This window comes from Balaenoptera acutorostrata, chromosome 1 (genome assembly GCF_949987535.1).
Source record: "Balaenoptera acutorostrata chromosome 1, mBalAcu1.1, whole genome shotgun sequence".
Classification (NCBI taxonomy): domain Eukaryota; kingdom Metazoa; phylum Chordata; class Mammalia; order Artiodactyla; family Balaenopteridae; genus Balaenoptera; species Balaenoptera acutorostrata.
Window position 1 is genome coordinate 68,548,339 of NC_080064.1, and position 24,493 is coordinate 68,572,831.

General features: G+C 35.3%; 1 protein-coding gene across 17 annotated transcripts in view; it reads right to left on the reverse strand.

Annotated features, from left to right (window-relative positions):
* Positions 1-24,493, reverse strand: part of FUBP1 (far upstream element binding protein 1) — a 34,447-nt gene that overhangs the window by 8,076 nt on the left and 1,878 nt on the right. For 4 of the 17 annotated variants that reach the window (XR_003624275.2, XM_028168915.2, XM_028168912.2 and 1 more), the window contains exons 2-19: positions 20,035-20,125; positions 19,142-19,204; positions 18,298-18,336; positions 17,283-17,322; positions 16,685-16,737; positions 16,521-16,592; positions 16,341-16,398; positions 14,141-14,303; positions 13,941-14,039; positions 13,715-13,816; positions 13,362-13,464; positions 13,162-13,262; positions 12,639-12,780; positions 11,858-12,018; positions 9,140-9,291; positions 8,975-9,054; positions 5,775-5,912; positions 3,684-3,758 (exon numbers count right to left, since the gene is read on the reverse strand). Coding sequence is in view for 16 of the 17 variants with exons in the window: in XM_028168915.2 (XP_028024716.1) it covers positions 3,684-3,758; positions 5,775-5,912; positions 8,975-9,054; positions 9,140-9,291; positions 11,858-12,018; positions 12,639-12,780; positions 13,162-13,262; positions 13,362-13,464; positions 13,715-13,816; positions 13,941-14,039; positions 14,141-14,303; positions 16,341-16,398; positions 16,521-16,592; positions 16,685-16,737; positions 17,283-17,322; positions 18,298-18,336; positions 19,142-19,204; positions 20,035-20,125 (1,732 nt within the window). In the remaining variant the exon portion in view is untranslated. Of the gene's footprint in view, positions 1-3,683; positions 3,759-5,774; positions 5,913-8,974; positions 9,055-9,139; positions 9,292-11,857; positions 12,019-12,638; positions 12,781-13,161; positions 13,263-13,361; positions 13,465-13,714; positions 13,817-13,940; positions 14,040-14,140; positions 14,304-16,340; positions 16,399-16,520; positions 16,593-16,684; positions 16,738-17,282; positions 17,323-18,297; positions 18,337-19,141; positions 19,205-20,034; positions 20,126-22,476; positions 22,597-24,493 lie in introns of those variants that run through there. The other 13 variants (XM_028168914.2, XM_007191781.3, XM_057544180.1 and 10 more) reach the window with 9 other exon arrangements.

Genomic DNA, 24,493 nt, shown 5'->3' on the forward strand with positions numbered 1-24,493 from the left:
AATCTCATCTTTAAGAATTTCTCTCTTAAATTCTCTTCATGCTAATCTAGGTAATTTACAATTGTTTCAGAAAACAAAACTAATTAAAAAACTCATCTGTTTCAACAGACTTTTATTTATTAATAAGCAAACTGACAAATCTACAATGTTAGTGGGGATTTTCTGTTCTTAACAGAAAAGGCTGAAATGGCTTCAAAAGCTGAGACAGTCTCCCTAGTTTGGTGACGAGGGCACTGGATTAGAAATCAGGACATCCTTACTGGACTGAATGCCAATACTATGACATAGTATGAGTGTGTTTCGTGTTTGGTAATTGTAATCATTGTTGCTCTTGTTGTGGTCATCCATTTACAATGCTTGGTGTCAGTTTATTTATCTCTTGTAAAAATAAAATACAGTGTGCGTGTGGGGGAAAAAAAAAAAAACCTCATGGGAACAGCAAACCCAAGAACTGCAATAGATACACAAAAAAGAAAAAAAAAAAAAAAGAAATCAGGACATCCAGAGTCCTAGGAAATCCTACCTATGCCACTTGGAAGAGTTAAAACTCAATCTTTCCAAATAAGGGAGTCTGACTTAGAGATAAAGATCTTTCTCTCTCCCTGATATTTTATTAACCCTTTCTTTCCCTTCCATTTAAAAACATCAAAAGGTTGAACTGATTAGTTTGATGCTTTAAGATTTCTTATTTGTAGTTACCCTAAAAAGATCTTAAGGACAAGCAATGCACCTAGAAAATATCAAAGTAGTGAAGCAATCAATCCTTTACAAAACAAAAAACAAAAAAAGACTTCTACAGGAAAAATAAATGGACCTTGTAGCTATCATTAAAGACCTGACAACCTAACATTATTCAAGATTTACATGTAAGGGGGAATCACTCAACCAGTTCACTTTGCTCATAAAATTAATAGCTTATCATTGTGCTGCTACAGAAAAACATTCAAGTGAAAAGAAGGTGGGGGTTACGAGGATCTTCAAACATGGTGTTATTTAATGAGTTATTTCTATACCACCTTTCTCCACAAAGGACTCAAGACAGTCCAGCATATTATCTCTAAAATTAGAATTTTATATAGTAGTTAGCAGGGAAAAGGAAGAAAACAAAAAACTTTTAAAAAGGAAAGGTGAAATGTCTACCCTTAACAATAAAAATTTGAATGGTTAGACCTTGCAGATTACATTCAACATACTCACTCATTTTGGGTAAGTGTAAAAAGGCTAAATAGCAAATTTATTAGCCTAAGTCTAACAATAGACCGTTGTTTTTACCCAGTTTTAATAATAATGTAGGGAACATATAAAGCATACTACCCACTGTGAAAATACAAGTTGGACCTAATGATTTTTAACCTCAACATGCTCAAATCTTTAATAAAAGTGACGTTACTTCATAAAAGCTAGTGACCATAGGTCATGACCACTATGTCATTAAGGAATGATTACTAATAGTACTCCCAGTTATTCTCAAAAGTATCCCAATTTGGAAAATAAATTATGTGATCACCCTAATTACAATATACTATTTTGAGGTTAAAGTTTTTTAAGTTTCTTTTTGCAGAATTTTAGCTGTTGTAGACCTGCTTGAGATAAGCTGGGTCACAAAAACATAAATTAATGAATTTGTTATAACCTCAGGAGTAAGAGGCAGCGTGACTCTTCTTGAAAGTCATTCTAACAGTAAAAATTATTTTTCTTTTTTTAAAACAGAGATCAGCTGTGCAAAACATCCTTATCATCAGGTATATGTACTTTTATTCAAAGATTAATATAATAACCATTCTGGAAATTTTTCTTTCTGTGGAGAATGACAAACATTCTTTGACAAAGAACACTGAAATTTACGTTGAGAATCACAAGAAGACTGTATCTCATGACAAAACTATCACCTATACTTTCTATATCAGTGAAGAATGAGCACGTTTATCTTATTAGCTTCTGTTTGTGACAACTGGCTATGGTGTAAGTGTGTTAATTTTGAATGACTAAGAATAAACATCTGAAAAAAACCCGGTCTGTCCGGAAGTATAACATCAGGTTTGAAATGGTTCCTGAAAAATGCAAATTCAGGAGACAGGCTTGGGACTTAGACCCTCTTAAGAGTTCAAAGTCTGGTTCCACCACTTTGTAGTTGTGTGACCTGTTTTCCAATATGCACATCTAAGTGTCAGTGAACAGAAAGAACCCCATCCACGGTTTTGCTTTCTGCAGTGAAGTGACCTGTGGTCAACCGTGGCCTGAAAATATTAAATGAACAATTCGTAAGTTTTAGATTGTGCACCATCCTGAGGAGCATGATGAAATCTCATACTGTCCCTTTGTCTAGCATATCCCACCAGTTAGTCACTCAGCAGCCATCTTGCTTATAAGATTGACTGTCCTGGTACTGCAGTGCTTATGTGTCCGAGTAACCCTTATTTTACTTAATAATGCCCCTGAAGTGCAAGAATAGTGATGCTGGCAATTTGGATATGACAAAGAGAAGCCTTTTCCTTTAAGTGAAAAGGTTAAAAGTTCTCCATTTAATGAGGAAAGAAAAAAATCGTATGTTGACAGAGGTCGCTAAGATCTATGGTAAGAACAAATCTTCTGTGAAAACTGTGGAAGAGGAAAAAGAAATTCATCCAAGTTTTGCTGTCCCACCTCAAAATGCACGTTACAGCTACGGTAAGTGATCATCTGCTTAGTTAAGATGGAAAAGGCATTAAATTTGTACAAGGTATTGAGAGAGAGATCACATTCATGTAACTTTCATTCAATATACTGTTATAATTGTTCTATTTATTAATGTTACTCTCTTACTGTACCTAACTCATAAACTTTATCATAGTTATGTACGTATAGGTAAAAAGCACAGTACATATAGGGTTCAGTACTATCCGCACTTTCAGGCATCCATGGGGGGGAGGGGACTTGGAACATATCCCCCATGTAAAAGTGGGGGACAACCGTACAGTTTTCATTCACAGCAGTTTGCAATAATATATTTGCGAAGTACTTGATTGACAACTGTACTCTCCATTAGAATACAATAACCAGAAGGGCAGGGCTCCTAGGTGTTATGCCCACAGTCACATTCTCAGTATCTATCCCTATGCTTGGCATATAGTATATGCTCTCCATTTATTGAATGAAAATGGCCCTTCTAGGTGACTGTTTCTCCTTTTTCATAATGCAAATGTTAATTAAGTAACTAACTTCCTCTGTCACTGCAGGTTAGTTCTTATCTGTTTATTTTGCAGCACAAATAATATCACACGCAACCAATTTTTGCTTGGTGCTCTGTAACTTAACCGGTGCCATTTAGGTTACTGACATGCACCTTCTCTTTGACAAAAGTATAGGTAATATTCAATGTCCTATGTGCCCGTGGGGAAACTTTTAGTTTCAATTAGTAAGTGGCTGACAAATGCACTTAGAAATAAAAAGATTTCTTAACCACAAATTTAACAATTATTATTTGTAATGACTATGATACGTCTGAAAGTTCAGTGATTTTGGAATGCATTCTTGTTCAACAGTTCTATACCTCAAGATTTTAAAAGTTATTGGATGAAAGAAGTCCAAGGAAATAAAAACATGGAACAAACATGCCTTTTATCAAAATCTTCAACCTTTTAGTGTGATATTTACTAAATGTTTCAGTTTAATAAAATGTATAAAAAAAGAAATGTAGAACATACCCATTTTCTTGTAGTACTCTTCCCAAGCCTTGGTATAATCAACCTGTCCAGCTGGAGCTGGATTCTGCTGATCTCCTTATTTAAGAAAAACATAAAAAATTATGACTAACGTTTTTAAAAAGCAATTGTGGCCCTTTCCTTGTTTTCTGTGTAGAGGAGTTGGGAGCAGCCTGTCATGGAGAACGAGGGTAGGAGAGGAGTGCTGTGGGGTAGTGGCATCCTTGCCGGTGCCAAAGACACAGGACTCTGGGAGTACAGAGACAGTGTACAGAGAAGATGGTCTATTTATTTAGAAGAGTAGTTACACTGAGCATATAAGTAAATTAACTGGTCAAATAAAACACACTGACGATATCAGGTCTTTCACCATTTGTAAGCATGGAAAGTGGGAAAAGCTAGAAAGAAGAACTCTGAAACCCTGGAATGGAATTGCAGGTGATATAAATGTACAGTTTTAAAAATATATACACATATGGATATTTATGTATTTTTTATATGTATGTAGGTATGCATGTACGCAAATTCATATCCTAGCTCTGTACACTGAAAGGAGCTAGTAGCAGTAACACCTCAGCAGCAATGAACACAACTGTTAAGTTTCTAAATATCATCATCTACTGAAAGAAATCAGGGATCATTGGAAAAATGGCTGATTCAAGGGCTGGAGCCCAAAAAGCACAATATAAGCATCTTACTGTGCAAGAAAGTAGGGAAGTACTTAAAGAATGACAGGCATGTCAAAAGGATACAGGAGCCATCTTGAAGCTACTCCTGACTGGCCAAATCTAGGACAACCTGGTTAAGTTAAAAATATAACTTACTGAATAAAACAGGAATCCATACTGACATAAAGAAATAAACAGAAAGAAAAAGGAAACCTCTTCCATAGTAAAATACCACCTAATAAATGCAGAATGAATGACGGAAGGAGAAATTATCATCATATTTGTAATTGAATCAGGCAGCTATTATCAATGAAGGCTAAGGCCTTCAATGAGGAACAGAATCCTAAGAAAGTTCAGCTTAGAAATCTTAGAAAGTTTTCTAAGGAAGTTTAGCTGTGGTATATGTTTTGATCAGAAAGGTAGTTTTCTCTTTGCTCTAGTAGTTTTATAATTTGTACTAGTTCTTTGTTTCTGCTATCATTTTGTTTTTAAAAAAAGTTAAGATTATAAATCACGTCTAATCAAACTGAATTGTACAACTTCTACTGTATCTTTATTTTAAGGAAAAACGAGAATAAAATTATCCTGTTTGTCCTGCCCCCCCTCCATAAAAAGAACAGAATAGTGGTATAATCTCAGTATAACTCTCCAGACAGTATTAATTTCAAAGAGAAAAATGGTGATTTTATGGTATAGAATCTTGGCAGACACCAACATGACTGAGTGACCATGGTTACCACCTCTGGGGATAAAACAGGTCCACATTATATGACCCCTATTGTAATGCACTAAGAGAGCAGCATTCATTTCTGACGTATTCTTGCCATAATGTAAGCAGGAACCCTGATCGTGACCTCATCTTCATAAGAAAAGGTTGAAGGGACCTAGGTTGATCCATAAACATCTCACAAAACAAAAGGTCTGTACTTTTTTGAAAGAAAAAGACAGGAATTATTCTTGATTGATGAGAAGCTGTTGGAACAATTGGTGAAATCTCAGTAACGGCTGTGCCTTGGGATAGTAAGATGTATCAACGTTGATTAACAAGTGCTGTGTGATGGTTATTTTTGGAGAAATACAGAAAGGAGTATTTAAGAGTAATGGGGCATTATGTCTACAGCCTGGTCTTAATGGTTCTGAAAAAGACTAATGATAATGGATATGGACAAATGTGATAGGGTAATGGAACAAATGGGGAAGATAAACATCAAGAGCTAGATTACCTGGATGTTCTTGGTAATGTATCTTACAACTTTTATGAAAGTTTGCAGTTATTTCAAAGTAACTTGTTTTTAAAAAGCAAAGGCTGCTTACTGAAGCTGTAACTAAATAATATTATAAATTTGGGGGTAATACACCGATGTACTTTATATATAATTCCAAACACAGGTTTTCACTTCCACATAGAAATAAATTCTTTAATTACCATAGTTACCTTGTCCATTGGTTTGGGTTGTAGTTGGTGCACCGGCAGGAGCTGCAGGCGGTGGCTGTGCTTGTTGTTGATAATAGTGAGCATAATAAGCAGCCCAAGCTGCTGAATTTGGATCTGTTCCTGTTTTAGCTAGAATAAACACAAGTTCTAGATTTGTATCTAAAGTCCATAATCAATCAATCACACACACACCTCTCTAGCAAATATATAGACCCCCAAATTAACTGGACATTAAAAAACAGTAAGTGGACACTCAAATTCTTTTATTATTTGTACTGTCATCATTAGCTTTTATTATAGAAAACTTAGGCTCAGAGATTAAGTAACTTTCCTAGTTCCTAGAAAACTAGTGACTGGCAGAGTTGGGATACAAAGAAAGATCTTTTGGTTCCAAATCCAATGCTTTGTCTCAAACCATCCTGTGCCCTTCTTTTTCTAAACCAGTTTTGCCTCAAGCACTACAGTTTTATGTGGCAGATGACTAAAGGAAAGAATTCTAGGGACTGACCTGTACAAGAAAGAATTATTTTACAACTATGAACTCTGTCTTATCTTGTTTTCAATGAAGAGACAACTTAAAAACCTTGGAAAAAGAAACAGATTCGCCATATTTCATCTCATCATATTTCAGTGATTATCCTAAAAGATAAACTTGATGTCACTGCCCTATTTGAAATTCTTCATTTATTTCCTGGAGTCTTCAGGGACTATTAAAGCTTTTAGGTACAGAATATCATTCAACATATTTAACAAGATATTTGGACACCCTCGCTTACACTTTCCCTTCCAGCCTCCTCTCCCTGCTGTCAATATTTTTCCATCACTCAAGTTCTGGCCACAGTAAATTGGTTGTACTTTTCAAAAGTCATCATGCTCATATTTGGGTGTTTCACCACGTTATGCCTCGTCTGCACCTGACTGTCCCTCACTCATCCTTCATAAAAATCAACTGATACATTAAAAGTTTGAGACTTCTCAGTCAGAAACAGAAATCCTCTTACTGATTCTGTCTTTTATACTGGGTGTATCATATGATACTATAGGTGTATCTTTATTAGTTTATATCCTGAAGAAGGATGTAATTTCCTTAACCAGATTCTATATCTATATGTAATCGATTTAGCCTTCATCCGAAATGGGCAGCAATTCTCAGCTGCCTAATAAAACAAAGGTTAGTGATGTTTGAGAAAAAAAGGGTAAGGATTCCCAGAGTGATCCAATGTCTAAGGGGATACAGTTATAAGGCATTATGCCACTCTCCATAAGTTTCTAAATTAATACATGTGTCCCAATACATAGTATCATTACCTGTATAGTAATTAATACAAATATGTCACTTGATACCACGTCTAGATAGAGAAACTGAGATAAAACACTTTTAGGAATTGATACTTACACTCTTACCATGTGTAGACCATATATGAAAACCAGTCTAATTACATATAACTAATACGTAGTGAGAACTTACTAAATTCATTCATTATTATATTCATTCATTTACTTATCATTTTATAGATAAGAAATCATATTTAGAGAGGTTCAAAACTTGCTTACTATCCCGTAATTAGTAAGTTATGACTAGGACTTATTCAAGTCTGTTTCACTCTAAGTATGTGACTACTACATAAATCTTTAACAACCCAGTAATTTTTTTTATAGAAACAGATTTTAATTCAGAGAATACAGACTTTACTGTCAATATAGGGCCACATTTAAATACCAGGATGTTTAATACAAAGTAATGAAACAGTTTCATTTTGGTCTAACCCTAGCTGTTATCTTTTAGCTAAATGGGTTATTTCTTTCCCAAAGGCATTGCTGAAAGCCACATTCATTAACCAATTCTTTCATTGATGACTTCACCACTACCCCAAGTGGGAAAATGAGACTGTAAAACAGAGGCCACTTCTTATTCACATCATTTCTCTCAATCATACTACCTACCCAGAGCATCCAAATAGGTGCAATCCTGCAGATCCAAGTTACCCAATATAAATCTGCCCCTTAATTTTCTCAATCTCTTCAGTGGTGGGATTCTTCTGCTTAATAACACCATACCAATTAGCTTACAAGAGGGAAAGAAAAGTCCTTCCATTCTTTAAACACTATTATACAATAAATCATATTTGACCCTTCTGTTAAGTCCTTCTAGCACAGTATTGCTAACATTTTAAGTACGCATTTCTACAGAATGTAAATTCATTGTTGCATACTCAGACCTTAGCGCACACAGTTTGTTTCCTGAACGTGTGGGAGTTGTGGTTATTTGGTTAACTGTCATGTTGTATCATCATGTTCCAAAGAGCATACCTCCTATGAAATTAAGGTATGTTATAATACAGGGCCACCCTTAAATACCAGAAATGTTTAATAAAATTCACTAAAACAATTTCATTTAAATTATTTTAGTTTTTAAAAAAATAAGTATACTAGTGTGAAAAGGAATCCTTAATTCAGTACCTTCCTTGAAACTACTCCAGTGAAAGGGGCCTAAGAGGTATGTAGTAGGTGAGAAAAAAAAAAGGATCATAAATAAAAGTTACTGGTTTCAATGAATGCTCTTTGACCGTGATGGAGAGAAAAGTACAGGGTGGGAAAAGACTCAAGGATAGAATAAAATGTAACAGATACAAATCACATCTGAACAGAGAAAATATTTAACTAAATTAATTTGAGAGTTCCAACATGCAGATATTTAATACAGGCCTGTTTTTTACTAACGTGAAGTTATATCAGGAATACTAAAATAGGCAACTTACATATCTTTTTTGAGAATTTGGAAGTTTAATGCCCAAGGATTAAACACTCCAACTGACTCACACAATTTTATAAATAAATGTACACTATTCTTTCATGGATAATGTCACAATTAACATACAGTACATTTGATGGCACTAGCATCTAAAACCTAAGACACTGTACTTCTTCCTATACTTTTGGCTTTAGCATTCTGCTGTATCACTTCTAAAGTAGAGAAAGCCAAATGCAGGTAGAAAAAGACCTACAAAAACAGACCATACTCACAACAGTCTTATACACTGTAGTAGAACCAGAACCTAACACTTCTGCTGAAGGAGTGAAACAAGTGCAGAAAATGCACACAATGTAGAATCAACACTAGAAAATTTAAAACTATAACAGGAGTGGCAAACAAAAACACAGATTACACCCAAATGATAAGCATCTTTTACCTGGATCTGGAGGGGCCTGCTGCTGCCAATGTGGATATGCATTTCCCCACCCCTGGGGAGCATAAGGGGCTGGAGGACCACTGAAAACACAGAAATCAATTTTAAAATAGTTTCCCAAAATCTAGAATCTTTGAGCAAAAGCCTAGAACCAAACTCAAAACTTACTGAGGAGCAGGGCCAGGTGGTCCTGGATTATAAGGTGCAGGGTTATATGGTCCCATTGGAGTTCCAGGCCCAGGGGGCCCAGGAGGCCCATGGGGGCCTGGGACACCATGGGGCCCATGGGGTACAGGTGGCCCTAAAGGATTTACTGGGCCCTGCAAAAAAGCAAAAGACAAAGAAAAATCAGAAAGACAGTAATTGTTAAACATTTCAAAGGCCAAATAACCTTCCATTTTTACCCTTTTACCTAACCACAAGCAATCTAAAATTTATGATTTTCCTTCACTTCCTCACTCATGCTGCAAAACTTCTGAACTCTACCATATTAATGAGGCATGTAAAATTAATTAAAATCAACAGCATTAGCGAAGAACTGAAACATTAACTTTACCTTCTATTCTTTTCAGGCTGTTCCCTTTTCCATTATTTCCCTTTCCTTGCACAATTTTTACTTTTACTATCCCTTTATCATCTTAATCATGGAAGTTTATCAAATATCAAGTTCTTACCTCTAGCTCTTCTCTCTCTGCATCCACTCTATATCTATTCACTTAACATTGTAATCAGAGAACCATCCTGACAATACAGTCCTCAAATTGCTTAGGTCTCATATCGTGAACTGGCTATTGAATACTTTCCCAATAATGTAACAAGTTCTCACTCAACAAACCAGTCCTTCTCACAGCCTTCCTGTCACTGAGCCCCATTTCAATCAATAATTTAAATTCATTTCCTCCCTCACCCTTTATCATAATTTTCTGAATACCATGAAGATTCCCTTTTTAATTGATTTAACAAATCAGGATATTTCGTATCCATTTCATTCCACATCATAATTAATAATGCTTAGGTGATTCTTCTTTGATAATCCAACTTGTAAGGACCACTAGATTTAACTGTTCTAAAATAAAATATTCCTTTCATGCAGTTAATACTCACCATGTGACAATTTGGACAAAAATGCTAAATCTATATATGGTTGCCAATTTTCTCACTAGAATAAAGCCAAACTTCAAGACTTTCATAATAACCTGTCTCTTTAAGTCTCTAACTGCTGTCATTATCCCTCACTTCAATTATACATAACCTATCCTTTCCAAATAGTAAAAAAAGGATTACTGAAAAAAGGTAGCAACATTTTTACAGGGCTTTGTGCCAGGCACTCTTAAGTGATAAACACACATACTTCAAACATTTAATTCCTATAACCCTAAAAGGTAGACATGATTATCCTCACTTTCAGATGAAAAAGAGGCAAAGAAGAGTGTAAATATCTTCCCCCAAGGTCACACAGTCAGTAAATGATTCAGAGTATTTTGAACCCAAATAGCCTGACTCAAGAGTCCAAGTTCTTCTTAAGAGCTTCTCTTGAACAACCTATCTTGTCTGTCCATCAACCCAGAAGCAATGCTGATCCATGCATGCTAATGATAGCAAAATCCAAAACCAAGATGCACTATTCATTTTTCTGGCATCAATTCCTGCCATTACTGAGTCCAACAATTATTTTCTTCATTTTTTTGAACAATTATACTTATTCTCCATACCACAGAACTTACAACGTTTGTGTATATTTTTATAAGGTATTCTTTTTTTTAAAATTAACCTATCTATCTATCCTACCTACCTACCTACCTATCTATCTATCTTGGTTGCGTTGGGTCTTCATTGCTACAGGAGGGCTTTCTCTAGTTGCGGCGAGCGGGGGCTACTCTTCGTTGCGGCATGCGGGCTTCTCATTGCGATGGCTTCTCCTGTTGCGGAGCATGGGCTCTAGGCGTACGGGCTTCAGTAGTTGTGGCACGTGGGCTCAGTAGTTATGGCTCACGGGCTTAGTTGCTCCGCGGCATGTGGGATCCTCCCAGACCAGGGATCAAACCCGTGTCCCCTGCATTGGCAGGTGGATTCTTAACCACTGCACCACCAGGGAAGTCCCTATAAGGTATTCTTAAGTGTCTTTTGTACATCTATTTTTTGTTTTCCCAAGCAGAGAGAAACACCCCATTCACAGCATGGCAAACATCAAGAAGAACTTTCCTAAGATACTCTAATTATTATTAATAATTTAAGATGCTCCCACACGTTAATTCACAGTAAAATAAAAGAAACACAGTAAAGCACTATTTCCTCACTATTTCCAAATTTGATCATGCATCAGAATCACCTGGAACATCCTTCTAAAATTAGATGCTGGGTCGGTCCTATTGCAGACATTCTGAATCAGAACTGTGTATATGTGTCAAGGTGTAAAGGACCCAAGCGGTCGACATTTTAAAACTCCCCAGACGACTGTCAGCCAGTCTAAGAATTAGGATTTATAGATTTCTACTTTACTGAGGGGAGAGGCATCTGATTCACCTTTGCTTCACCAAAGTTGGGTAAGCAAGCCCTTAATAAATAGTGACTTCCTGTTAACTGTCTCCTTCAGGTATATTCCACAATCTTCCACCAACCCTAATACCGTAACTCAAGTAATGCTATCCTCTTATTTACCCACCCTCAAGTACAAGGTTCTGAACACCTGTAACTGTGTATTAACTGGGTTATTTTCATTGCTGGGAAATCTCTTCTATATTGTATGTTTCTATTATGTGACCAGACCTATAATTTTAGAATAGAAATTAACATTTTTCTGTATAGCACTTATAGGAATATATGAATTAATGTCTTACTTAACTAACAGGATCTGTGCTATCAACTGGAAGTTTAAAGCATACTCACACCAATCTTTTCTTCTATGAGTTGCCGAGCATAGTCTATTTGCTGTGGAGTTCCACGAATTGTAAATAACTTCATATTAGGATCTGCATTAGGTGGAGGATTTCTCTGAAGTTCTATTCTTGCACCAGACTGTTGGCTTATGCTTTTTATGGTTTCACCTCCTAAAATCAAAGCACAGTAATTTCTCTAAACATTCAAAGGATACAAGAGGAGCTATTCAAAACAAACTGATCACAATTAAGAAGGTATGAACTGTATCCCATCTGCTAATATTCTACTAGGAGTTTCCATTTATTCTATGCTTTAAGTCAAATTATATGAAGCACTTCACACATTTAAGTTTTAAGACATAACTTAGTTATGTCTGCACCCAACCTTAAAATGAATAACATCAAAATATTTGCTTCAAAGAAATTGCTTTTCTACACAATATAAATATAAACTAACACAATGATTTAAAAATTCAAAAATTTAAAAACATGTCAGGAAACAGCAAAATAAACAAAAACACTAACCACTGTCTAGATCAGAAAAAAAATTTCTTACAGTAATAATTATACTGTTGGTTCCCTTCTCTAGAAGCCAATGTGATTCAAATCCCACTCTTGATTTAAGTACATATAAAGCCCTTCATTTAGGTTTTAGGTGTTACGATCAGCATAAGAACACTTTTCTACTAAAACACAGCCAAAAAAAAATTATTGCTACTCATTTACAACAGCAACAGAAATAGCATCCAGAACCGTTATTAATCACACATTAATAGTTTTAAATACATTGCCTTTTCCTATTATTAATCCAGTTTTCCCAGTTGGTACAATGAAATTAAATTCCTGTAGTCCACCAGGTGGTCCCATGTTCCAGTTGCCTTGACCTCTACCTCTTCCTCGACCACCAGGTCCAGGTCCACCAGGATTACCAGCCTAAAAGAGGGGAAAGACAAAGTCAGAAATATGCTCTTCTTTCCACAGTAAACTTATTACACATCTATTTCCCTCAACTTTCATTTTCCTAAATGAGAAGTTTAGAGAAGGTGGGACACACCTTGGCCCAAATAATCAAGAAATGACCACCACCATTTATTCCTTTTATGCCGTGGTGAATAAAGTAGTGCACGTATGTAGCTGCCGTCCTGCTCCAAAATGTTTACCTTAAAGCAATTTAAACTTTGTAGCTATTAATAAAGTATCACCAAACAGATTCCGATAAAAAAAATATGGAGGGGAACTTTCACATTTAATGAAGGAAAATATTTTTAAAATGAAAACAAAACAAAACAATGAAAATTTAACATTCTATCAAACCTGAACACTTCGAAGAAGGTCTGTAATGATTTCCGCAGCATGTTGACATCGGTCTGGAGGTCCTGTTATTTGTGCTATTCTATCTGGTGTTGTTCCGTCATCTTCAAACAAAGGAAACAAATTGGGTTAATTTAGCATTAAATTAATTAGTGTCAAAAGTAACTGCCACCAACGCTTAGAAAATAAATATATGTACTCACCTGGCTTAAACTGAATTCGAACACCAGCATCATTTTGTATTTTTTTAATCATCTCTCCATTTCTTCCTATTACGATGCCAACAGCGAATCTTGGAATGGGGACCTTACGCAGAGAAGACTAAGCATTAGGAAAGCCATTTCCTGAAAAATTAATCTGCCCCAAACCATAGAAGTACTATATTTATATCAAAGAGGTTGGCAAGATACAAAGTACACATTCTGTATTCTAAGGTAGAAAGTGGGGGGGAAAGACAGTACAATGTTAGAGAAGGCTATGTAACACAAAACAGGAAAAACCTTATTTTATTTATGGACTAGCATTCAACCACTTCTAAATTGGTATTTTTACTTACATCTATTCCTTCATTTCCTCCTATTCTTGACCCATACTCATTTCGAACTTCTCTGAAACCACCTTGATCACGAATTAATTCTAACACCATTTCCTTGGCTTGCTGAAGTAGAAAAAATTACCCAATTTAGGAATCGTGTCTCAAAACACTATAATTATTCATGCATGTGTTCCCCCTCTGCCATCCACCCCAAATCCCTCTTTGTAAAATATAAACTTAAGTTTACTTGAACTTTGTATGGGTCCCCTGTAATCCTAAGAGGTTTGTCAGCACCAGTGTTCTGAGGTCCATCTTGGATCATAACCATTTTAACTCCAGCCCGTTCCTGTTAATCACAGAAATCAGCTTTATTAACAAAAGGGGAGAGGAAGGAAACGGGCTCAAAACAGACAAAAAGTAATCATTTTACAAACATAGTAATAATACCTGAAGTTGTTTAATAGTCTCTCCCCCCTTTCCAATGACTAATCCTGCTTTGCTAGCTGGAATCATGATTTCTTGAACCGCATTTCCTGGCCCATCACCATGATGGAAGCCAGGGGCTGGTCTTCCTTTTTCAACAATCTGGTCCAGTAACCGTTTTGCTGATCTGTTAACAAATTAATAGTCAATACAAAATAATATAATCAGGTACTCCTCCCATCCCAATTCAGGATAAGGTGGCCTAAAACTAAATTTTAACAATTAAAAGAAAATGCCATGAGTGTCAAAGACTGAAACCATGCAATAAATTTTCTAGGTATCGGTATATAATCAATATTTTTGAGAATAGTCCAAAATTTCCAAGAAGACACACCCTACTTCTAAAGTTATCTCAGAATAAAGCTCATTCTTCCAAAAATTAAACAATGTGTTTACTTTTTAAACCTTTACTTTGGTTACTCAAACGTTAAAATTTATTTGTTCATTCAACAAATACTTAAGAAATGTCAACTATATGCCAGGTACTATTCTAGGTAATGGGGTTACAGCAGTGAAATAAAAAGACAAGGTCCTTGCTGGCATGGTTTAACTTCATCAAATAAGTAAAAATAGCAGGTTAAAGGAACAACATGTCATTTGTTAAGTGCTATAAAGAAAACCAAAACAAGATAAGGAGGACAGGTTGTGTGTATGTCTGTGAAGGGATGCTATTTTATGCAAAATAGATGAATGAACAATCCCATGGCGGTCCAGTGGTTAAGACTCTGCGCTTCCACTGAAGCAGGCTCAAGTTCGATCCCTGGTCGGGGAACTAAGATCCCAGAAGCCGCACAGCAGGGCAAAAAAAAAAGAAAGATGAATGACTTTACTGATAAGGAGACATTTGAACCAAGACCTGAAGGAAGTAGAGGAGTGACTATGAAAATATCTGGGGAAAAATGTTCCAGGGAGAAGAAACAGAAAGTGCAAAGGACTCTAATGAGAAGCACGCTTGGTGTGCTGAAAAAATAGAAAAGAGGCTAAATGGGGCTAGAACAGAGTGAGTTGGGAGAAGAATGGTAAAATATGAAGTGAGAAAGATGGCAGGTAAGCCAAGCCATAATAAAGACACTGAATTCTACTCTAAATGGGAAAGCATTAGAGGATCTTTGAGCAAAGTAGTGATATGAATTGATTCATATTTTAAAAGGATCGGGGGCTTCCCTGGTGGCGCAGTGGTTGAGAATCTGCCTGCTAATGCAGGGGACACGGGTTCGCGCCCTGGTCTGGGAAGATCCCACATGCCACGGAGCAACTAGGCCCGTGAGCCACAGCTACTGAGCCTGCGCGTCTGGAGCCTGTGCCCCGCAACGGGAGGGGCCGCGATAGTGAAAGGCCCGCGCACCGCGATGAAGAGCGGTCCCCGCACCGCGATGAAGAGTGGCCCCCGCTTGCCGCAACTGGAGAAGGCCCTCGCACGAACCGAAGACCCAACACAGCCAAAAATAAATAAATAAAAAAATAAATAAAGTAGCTATAAAGCTAAATTGGCACTTAAAACAAAAAAACAAAACAAAAAAACAAAACAAAAAAAAAAAAAAAAAAAAAGGATCGGTATGTCTATAATTAGACAAGGCTAAAAAGAATGGAGACACATTGTTTTAATATAGGCAAATGGTGTCATACATAGGGTGACAGTATAGAAGGTGACAAGAAGAGGTTGAATTCCAAATAATTGTGAAGGAAAAAATGCTTATGGATAAATGAGACTTTAGACAAAGATAAAGTATTAAAACAGAGTTTTCATACACTGAAATAAGATGAACTAGATTGAGTAAAAGAAAAAGCATGGGCTGGAAAACAATGATCCTGTTTTTAACAATTTGAAATTTAACATTTAAAGGTGTCTAGTAGACATTCAAGTGGACAGTATACTAAGGAAGCAGTTGGATATGAATCTGGAATTTAGGGAAAGAAATCAAGGCTGAAGATTCAAGCAAAGCTACCACCTTTTAAGGAGTTTTTTTGTAAAACAGAGCAGAGAATTAGAAATGTGGGGTTTAGGGATGGTTTTCTGTTTAGAGGGATTTTCAAGCATGTTTATATGCTGTTAGAAATTTTCTAAAAAAGGGGAAAAGTAATAGCGCAGAAGAAAGTCAGTTCAATTACAGGGACAATATCCTTCAGTAGGAAGGAAAGGCTGGAACATGATTTTCGTACTTACTGGACAGACTCAGGGGTTCCAGTTAACATACAAGACCTTTCTGGAAGGCCACCACTGTCTACAATTAAAAACAAACAAAAATCTTAGGCCAAGAAAATGTTAATAGCATCATTTTCACTAGCAACTAAAAATGCTAGTTTTCTTGTCACTTTGAAAATAAGAGCAAGAGAATAACATTACCAGGAGCTATCTGTATTTTGCATCCAGATTCCTGTTGTATGCGTGAGATCTGTTCACCTCCTCTGCCAATTACTAGTAAGAAAAAAGAAAATTATTTGCTGAAAGATTTTAAAGTATGTTTTGATTATGTTTTTTCATAGCTTTAAAAAAATCAGATTACTTACTAAATCCAACCATCCCATCTGGAACTTTGTATTCTTCTGTCATTACAGACCTGCTAAGAAATAACAGAAACCAACATTTTCCTTCAAAGAAAGATAGATAATTTGTTTACAAATAAAAGGTAAACATAAAAATGGAAATCTAATGGCTCCTAATAGCTTAAACTAGATTTCTAGGCACATACTTAAAATACTCAAAGTCAAAATATAGGGCCTGAGTAGTTAAACCCAGTATCTTAATTAAGGTCATACATATCAAGTGAGGAAGGTATGGTGGATGGAACAGTCTAAAGGCACGAACAAAAAGGAGTTGGGGTGCAGTTCAGCAGATATCATTTTAACAGTTATTTTAATTCAGCTTAGTTCTTCTAAAGTGTGGCTAATTCCACCCATCCTTTCAAATTACAAACGTATCTCACTCAAGAAAACAAATCATTTGCTATCACCTATTTGAGTCAAGGGAAATGAGCTATATATACCAAAAAAAAAAAAAAAAAAAAAAGCAGACACATATTCACTATATACTACCTTGACTGTGTTTCACATACAGTTCAACTAAAACTTGCAAAGTGCCCTTTGAAAAGCTTTTATTTGACTATACCTTTGCTGCTGATGCATCGGTGGTAACTGTGTTCCGAAAGCTACCAAAAAATTAAATAAAGTGAAAATTTAATTTAATTTAATTGACATATATTTAACAATATAATCATTTTAAGCAATTCTAAAATCTTTACCTGACACACAGACAACACCCTGAAGAGCACAAAATTTTATGCAGAATACTTAACACTGAGAGTGGGCAAGAAACTCAGTGAAACGGCAGACACTATTGGCAACAGCATAGAAAAAAAACTGTCCTTTTTCAAGCAGCATAAGCAAAGATTAAGAAATGGAGCTATAACCCCTATGTTCATAGCAGCACTATTCACAACAGCCAAGACATGGCAATAACCTAAATGTCCATCGACAGATGAATGGATAAAGAAGATGTGGTATGTATATACAATGGAATACTACTCAGCCATAAAAAAGAATGAAATAATGCCATCTGCAACAACATGCATGCAACTAGATATCCATACTAAGTCGGAAAGAGAAAGACAAATATCGTATGATTATCACTTATATGCGGAATCTAAAATTTGACACAAATGATTCTCCCTATGAAACAGAAACATACCAGTGGACAGAGAACAGACTTGTGGTGGGGGGTGGTGTTGGGCTAGGGGAAGGATGGAGTGGGAGGTTGGGGTTAGCAGATTTAAGCTAATATGTACAGAATGGATAAACAATGAGTTCTTACTACATAGCACAGAGAACTACATTCAATATTCAATGATAAACCATAATGAAATATATAACTGTACTTCAAAAACAGAGCTATAAAATAAATTGAACATGTAAAATGACTTCGCAACTAAATCTTAAATTATACTGATACATGGCCATAATTGAAGTGGGAGATAGGAGGTATATTTTTACAAATAAATTCATACAAAAAGAAAATTCATGGCCTTCAACTAACTTCAAAGATACCCAACAAAACATAGGAACAAAGCCCTAATATTAAAATCCAGTTACTTTAACTTTTAACCCAATTTAAAATAAATACTTACAGTCATTTTGAGGAGCAACTTTCTTAGCATCTGGCTGATCTGCAAAATTAAGAGTCTTTTAATTTTTTGCCAATAAGTACAAACATAAGACTTAGCTCCCCCATGCCCAATCAAGAATACCAATATAATCATTTACTGAAATAGCTGAGGATATGGTTTATCATTTGAACCAAAACTGCCAAAACTCAACCCAAACACTTAGTGATCGAAAGAAAACGGCATTTCTTTCATTCTCTTCATGTTTAAAAGATGCACAGACATTAAAAAAAATTCTTTTTTACTGAATCAAATCACTGACCTTAATGTATGTTAAGCACTTTAGAATGATACAAGACAAAGTATTTAGTCCGTTACTTAGCAAAACATCACATGCTAAAGTCTAATGATGCTTCCCACTGTAGGAACTGAAGATTGGAAGGAAAAAAACCTATCAAAATGTGAAAATCTGACATATCAAAAGTTGAGTGTATCTGACAGTGAACACAAAGCTATGCAAAATAAGTAAAAAAATCACATTACAAGGCAATCTCAATCTAAACTGTTCTACTGTTCCTAACCAAACATTTCACAGCATAAACTTCAAAAGAAACTCAAACAACTACATGACTTCATCTTTATCTACATCCTTTACACACATGAATACAATGCGTACCTTAGAATAGGCAACCTACAGCTCAAAGTACTACGTTCTCCTCCCCCCTTCAAACTTAAATGATTAAACATCAGAATGTTGTGCAACAAAAATTCAGACACATAATCCAAGAAATATTTGTGTCCATTTAAGAATCCACTGGTTTATTTCACGTTTACATACTGAACACAGGTAATAAATAAAAATTCCTGCCTTTAAAAGGAGAGGGCATTCCCTCCCAGTGTGTTGTACTGCTCGGACTTGTCCAAGAGCCATCTACACATAAAATAAAAAGAATACATTACATACAACATCTGAAGCATCATTAGCTCATTTTTTTTGTATATTAAAACCTCACTATAAATGTGAAAGACACTTAAATAAAAGGAAACCAAGTACTCCTGGTCAAAAGCTACAAATACATTCTATACGCTCATTCAGAATCCTCCTTTAAAAAAAAAAAGGGCAAAAAGAAAATGTATCAAAATTCATACATCAAATCTAAAACAAAAAAATATGTGCAGACTTCTAAGTTCAGAAGGTTCAACAATTATGTTTTTAAAAAATACAAGGCACTGTTTATCTACTGTTTTAAGCCACATTTTGAGTTAAACCTGAAACACAAAACAAGGTACTAAAACAAACAAAAAATGGTATAACCTGCAACACACTAAAGTAGCAAACTATAGCAACTTCAACCTTTAAAGTGAAATCTGAAATAACAAAGTAATGAGAATACAGCATCTCAGATTAATTCATGTATGATGAGAAAAACCCATGAAATGTTTCCTAAACATTTTGTATTTTTGTTTTCTTCAGTATATTAACAAGTCGTCTGTGCAAACTATCAATCTGGCACAATCCTAAAAGAGGGAAAATGACGTTTTCTAGTAAGACAAAACTGGCTGGTTAACTCAAATTTTACCTACCTTGTCTAGGTCTCTTTTCCCCCCTCTCCTTTTGAGGCCAATATAACCCTTACAATTTTAGGAACCTTATGATAAAAGCAATGTTTCAAAAAAAGAACATTTGAAAAATACTGAAAATCACTTCAACTAAACTCTGTTTTTGTAAAACAATTTAAAATATTTATGGCTATAACTTACCTCCATCTTCCAAAGGTCTTTTTTGTCCCCCATAACCATAGTCATTAGAATTCAGTGATGTACCAGCATCACCTCCAATTTTTGCTGCAATCTTAAAAAACAAAAAACACACCGTCATTAAGGATAGCATCATAACTACATTATTTCCTAATATATGCTAAATATCTATCACATAAGAAAATTAATTTGATAGACAAATTAAAATTAGTTCGATTTATTACTATCATTAATAACTTCAGAGAGTTAACAAATAATTCATCATCTGGAATTGCTTCTGATATATCTCTATAAGAACAAAGAAGTAATCAATTAAGAATCTTTAGAAGACTGACCAAATAACTTTGAGGAAAATATGGATCCTAATTCTAACTTCACCACGTCTCTCTCCCATGACTCTCTATGTGTTGGTATAGGGAGAATGTGAACATGCTAAGGCTGTGCTGTCTAATAAGGTAAAATGCTAGCCACATTTGGTTACTGAGTATTTCATATGTCTAGTCCAAATTGAGATGTACTTCAAGTGTAAAACGCACACCAGATAGCGAAACCTTGGAACAAATACAAAGAATGTAAAGCATCTCAAAAATTTTTATATTGAACACGTTAAAATGGTAATATTTTAAATATGTTGGGTTAAACAAAACATGTTAACTTGCATTATACTTCTACTGGACAATCTTTTTCTAAGGAAACGAGGAGGTGTGGAGGAAGCCTAGGAAGTTGTACATCTAAGAAAGTCTGTTATAGAACCACAACTCATTTCATTGTTAGAGACTTAACTTTTAGAGTGGGCAAACATCGTATAAGAAACACCAGTCTCAAGTCGTAAGTGGGGCACAACCAGGGGTTATTTATTGCATTTTTCTATGAAAAGGGAAATGGAACTAAAATTGCTGAGTGCCAGCGAAAGGCCAAACTCTATATTACAATAAATGTTTTATACTCATTTTGTCACTGAATCATCACAACAATTCTATGAGGTAGAGTACTCAGTGAGATAGATATCCATTTTACAATTGAAAAAAATCTCAAGAGATAACTTAATCAATGTTACATAGTAAGTGAATGGTGGAGAAGTCCCAATTTCTACACACCTCCTTGGCAGTTACTAAAAGTGGTAATCACCAAAGATGGGTGATGGGCTCATTAGAGTTCACCACGTTATTCTTTCAATTCTGAGTATGCTTGAAATTATCCATAATAAAAATTAAACAGAAAATGAGACTTTTGGTGACTGGAATTCTTCTAAAAAGGTGTTGATGTGGAACTAAACCAAGTGCCTCAAGCTTCATTATAATTAGAAAACTGGAAAGGATAAGCGTATTCAACGACTTGAACCCAATATGTATCACGTAAGTACTAAACATGTATCAGTTCCCATATACCAAATGTATTTCCTAGGATTCCTAGGTTTCCTTTTTTCTCATCTGTAAATGCAAACACCCACCACAAAGCATATTAGGATTAAATATAAAAATGCTCAACATAAAAGGTATACAATTATATATTTCCTGACTCTATAGCTTTGGTCACTCTAACCTATCTTAATCATCTTTCACTTTCTCAAAAGCTTATTCGAATCTTTGATCTAATTAAAATCTTATTTCTTTTCTGAAAGTTTTCCTCATCACACCTGAAAACTGCTTTTCCACCCTTCAGTTTTAAAGCAATCAGCATTTGAATTGTTCCTTAGGAAATTTAACATACTGCTAGGCATTGATGTTATGAGGAAAATATTTCTGGTCCAAGCAAAGAGTAATACTAATGAAAGAAAATGGTTTAGGCTGGTAACACCTTCTGCAGTTAGCTTTTATAAACACTGAGTTTGCAAAGCAGCACTCCTCGAGCTCCAAGGAACTTCTGCACAGAAAAAGGATATTTATTTATACCTCCCTATCCACTGAATAGTTCTAAAAATATCCAACTGAAAATAAAATTGATCCTTAGTTCACTCAGAAGAACCAGTTAACACCATCTCAAAAATTCAGAACCAATACAAAAACATTAGAGAAGAACTTTTAGAAAAAATACTAACAGATTTAATCAATTCTCCAAGATCAACAGAAAACATACACTTCCTAGGTCACTTCACAGAATTTAAGAGAAACAGTAATTCCTAAAATCCAACCTCTAACTATATAAAATTCTTATGAGACTAGTAGAATTAAGTGTAGGTAACTTCTTTGATTTTCAATTTACAATAAAAATTCAAGCTTTCCATTTGGACCCTCCCTACTTCTCAAATGAGTAAATATTTTTTGTGCTTTCAATGTTTTAGCATTTTCCACCTTTCTTCATCAATTATCCCTAGAAACCAAGAATTTTGGAGTTGAAAGGAAATTTGAGATTATTCAGTCATACCACCTGATTTTAAAGATTAAAACGACAAGAACAAAACCACAAACAGCAACACACAAAAAGCTGATTTTCAGAAGTAATTACCTAAATGCCCAAAATGACTATCTCCTAATTTTCAGTCTACATGCTTCCTTAGGCTTTGGGGTCCAACCGTGATTTGGGGTCAGTGGTAATTCTGGTTTTACTGCTTTGTGTCCTTGCCAAATTTTCTTAAGCATTTTGTGCCTCATTCATCTTCTGTGTACAAAAGAGATAAATAGTTTCTACACTTACCCTGTAGAATAGTTGTGAGAATTAAATGAATATAAATATGCTTAGCACAGAGCCTAATATGTAGCATATAAATTGCCAGTTACTATGAACAAATCAGCACACTTTAATTCAACTATAAAGCAGGTTCACAAGACTTCAAATATTCAATTTAAAAAATTTAACAGGTTTTTATTTGTACTGGCCAAAGACATACACTTTGAAAGAACATAATTATTTTCAGAACAAAATCTCATTACTGCTTTAATTCATTAAAGATATCTGTTGATTCAATTCAATAAATATTGAGTACCTACTATGGGCAAGGTCCTAATGGATTCAATTCCTATGCACCAGAAATGTGAAGAGGCTAGAAATATTACTGGCCCACCACTTTATTAACATTGTCCCCTCTTTACAGCCCAGAAATCTTTGCTTATTATCATAATCAAGCTTTGCTATCCCATCTCAAAATGTGTTAAAAAAACAAAAACAACCAAACAACCCCCCCGCCCCCGGCACACAATCAAATGCTAGTTTTCACTGAAGAGACTAATGGTAAGTAAAAAGTCAACAGTTCTATTTTATAAATTTTTCATTGCATTCAAACATAATACAGTCTGAATTACTTTCACAATTATCAAGAGATTTCAAGAATTGAGTACTTCACGACTAATTTAATCGTTGTTTAGAGGGGAATTGATGAGGATTGATATTCTTGCATAACCTGTGATCTACCACTCTACTTAGTCTCAGTCTCTGATTCACCTCTATCTTCATATAACCTTAAGGGGAAAAAAGTAGATAGATATATCTCAATTTTCCAGTGTTTCAAAGACAGAACTTGTTATCAGTGTGATCACTAAAGATCTAATCAAAGAATTTCAACATCACCCTCTGCAGTTACAGTTTGAAATACCCAAATATAAATTTCTAAAGTACACAGGTTGGAAACTCTAAACTAGAGAAGCAGTCTGGTGCCCCTGTGCTAGATTTAGCTCACAGAATATTATAATAATCTGGAAATTTCACGTTAAAAAAATAAGCTATTAGAATTCTCTGGAAAAAAGACTGAGCAACTCGGCCTCAACTGCCTGATGGCAACAATCAGCTAGAGTAAATGCTACTAGCATTTACTAGATAGGGACCAGGGATCCTAATCATTTGTTCTGCTTTCCTGCATAACAAAGAACTATCCAGCTGAAATGCCAATAGTTTCCCAAGCAGTATGCAGCTCTTTGAAGGCAAGAAGCTGTTCTTATACCTCTTCCTTCCAAAGAACACAGCACAATACTCTAGACAAAGAAAAGAAACTTAAGGTTAGATGGAGATTTTGGAAATATAATTCAGTATCCATTTAATATAGATAAGGAAAAAAGTTATTTCAGGTATTAACCTAATTTGTCCCTTCAGCCAAAGCACTTTTCCCTATACTCCACTTACATAATCAGACAAGCAGCTCTACAACCAATATACGGAGGCATTCTCAAATGTAACCAGAAGGGGCAATTCAACTCAAATGCTAAATTTGAGAATCTCAGATTTAAGATCAATTCTGTAGAAACAATCAAATTACAGCAAAGACACTTGTAAATTATATTACAGAAAGGGCACTGGGGCAGCTATTGGCATATAAACAGAGAACAAGAAATTCATGGTTTGAGGACAATTTCTATATTTAAAAAAGCAGTCTAAATAAGAAAATTGTCTTCAGAAGTTGTATCCACCTGTACCTTTTCTCACCTCATTTTCCACCCTCCTTCCCCCACCCAACCCTATCCTCCAGAGACTTCACTCTTAGGTTCTTGTCATCCCCCAAAACCCCTTTGCACATGCTGCTTCTTTCTCCACT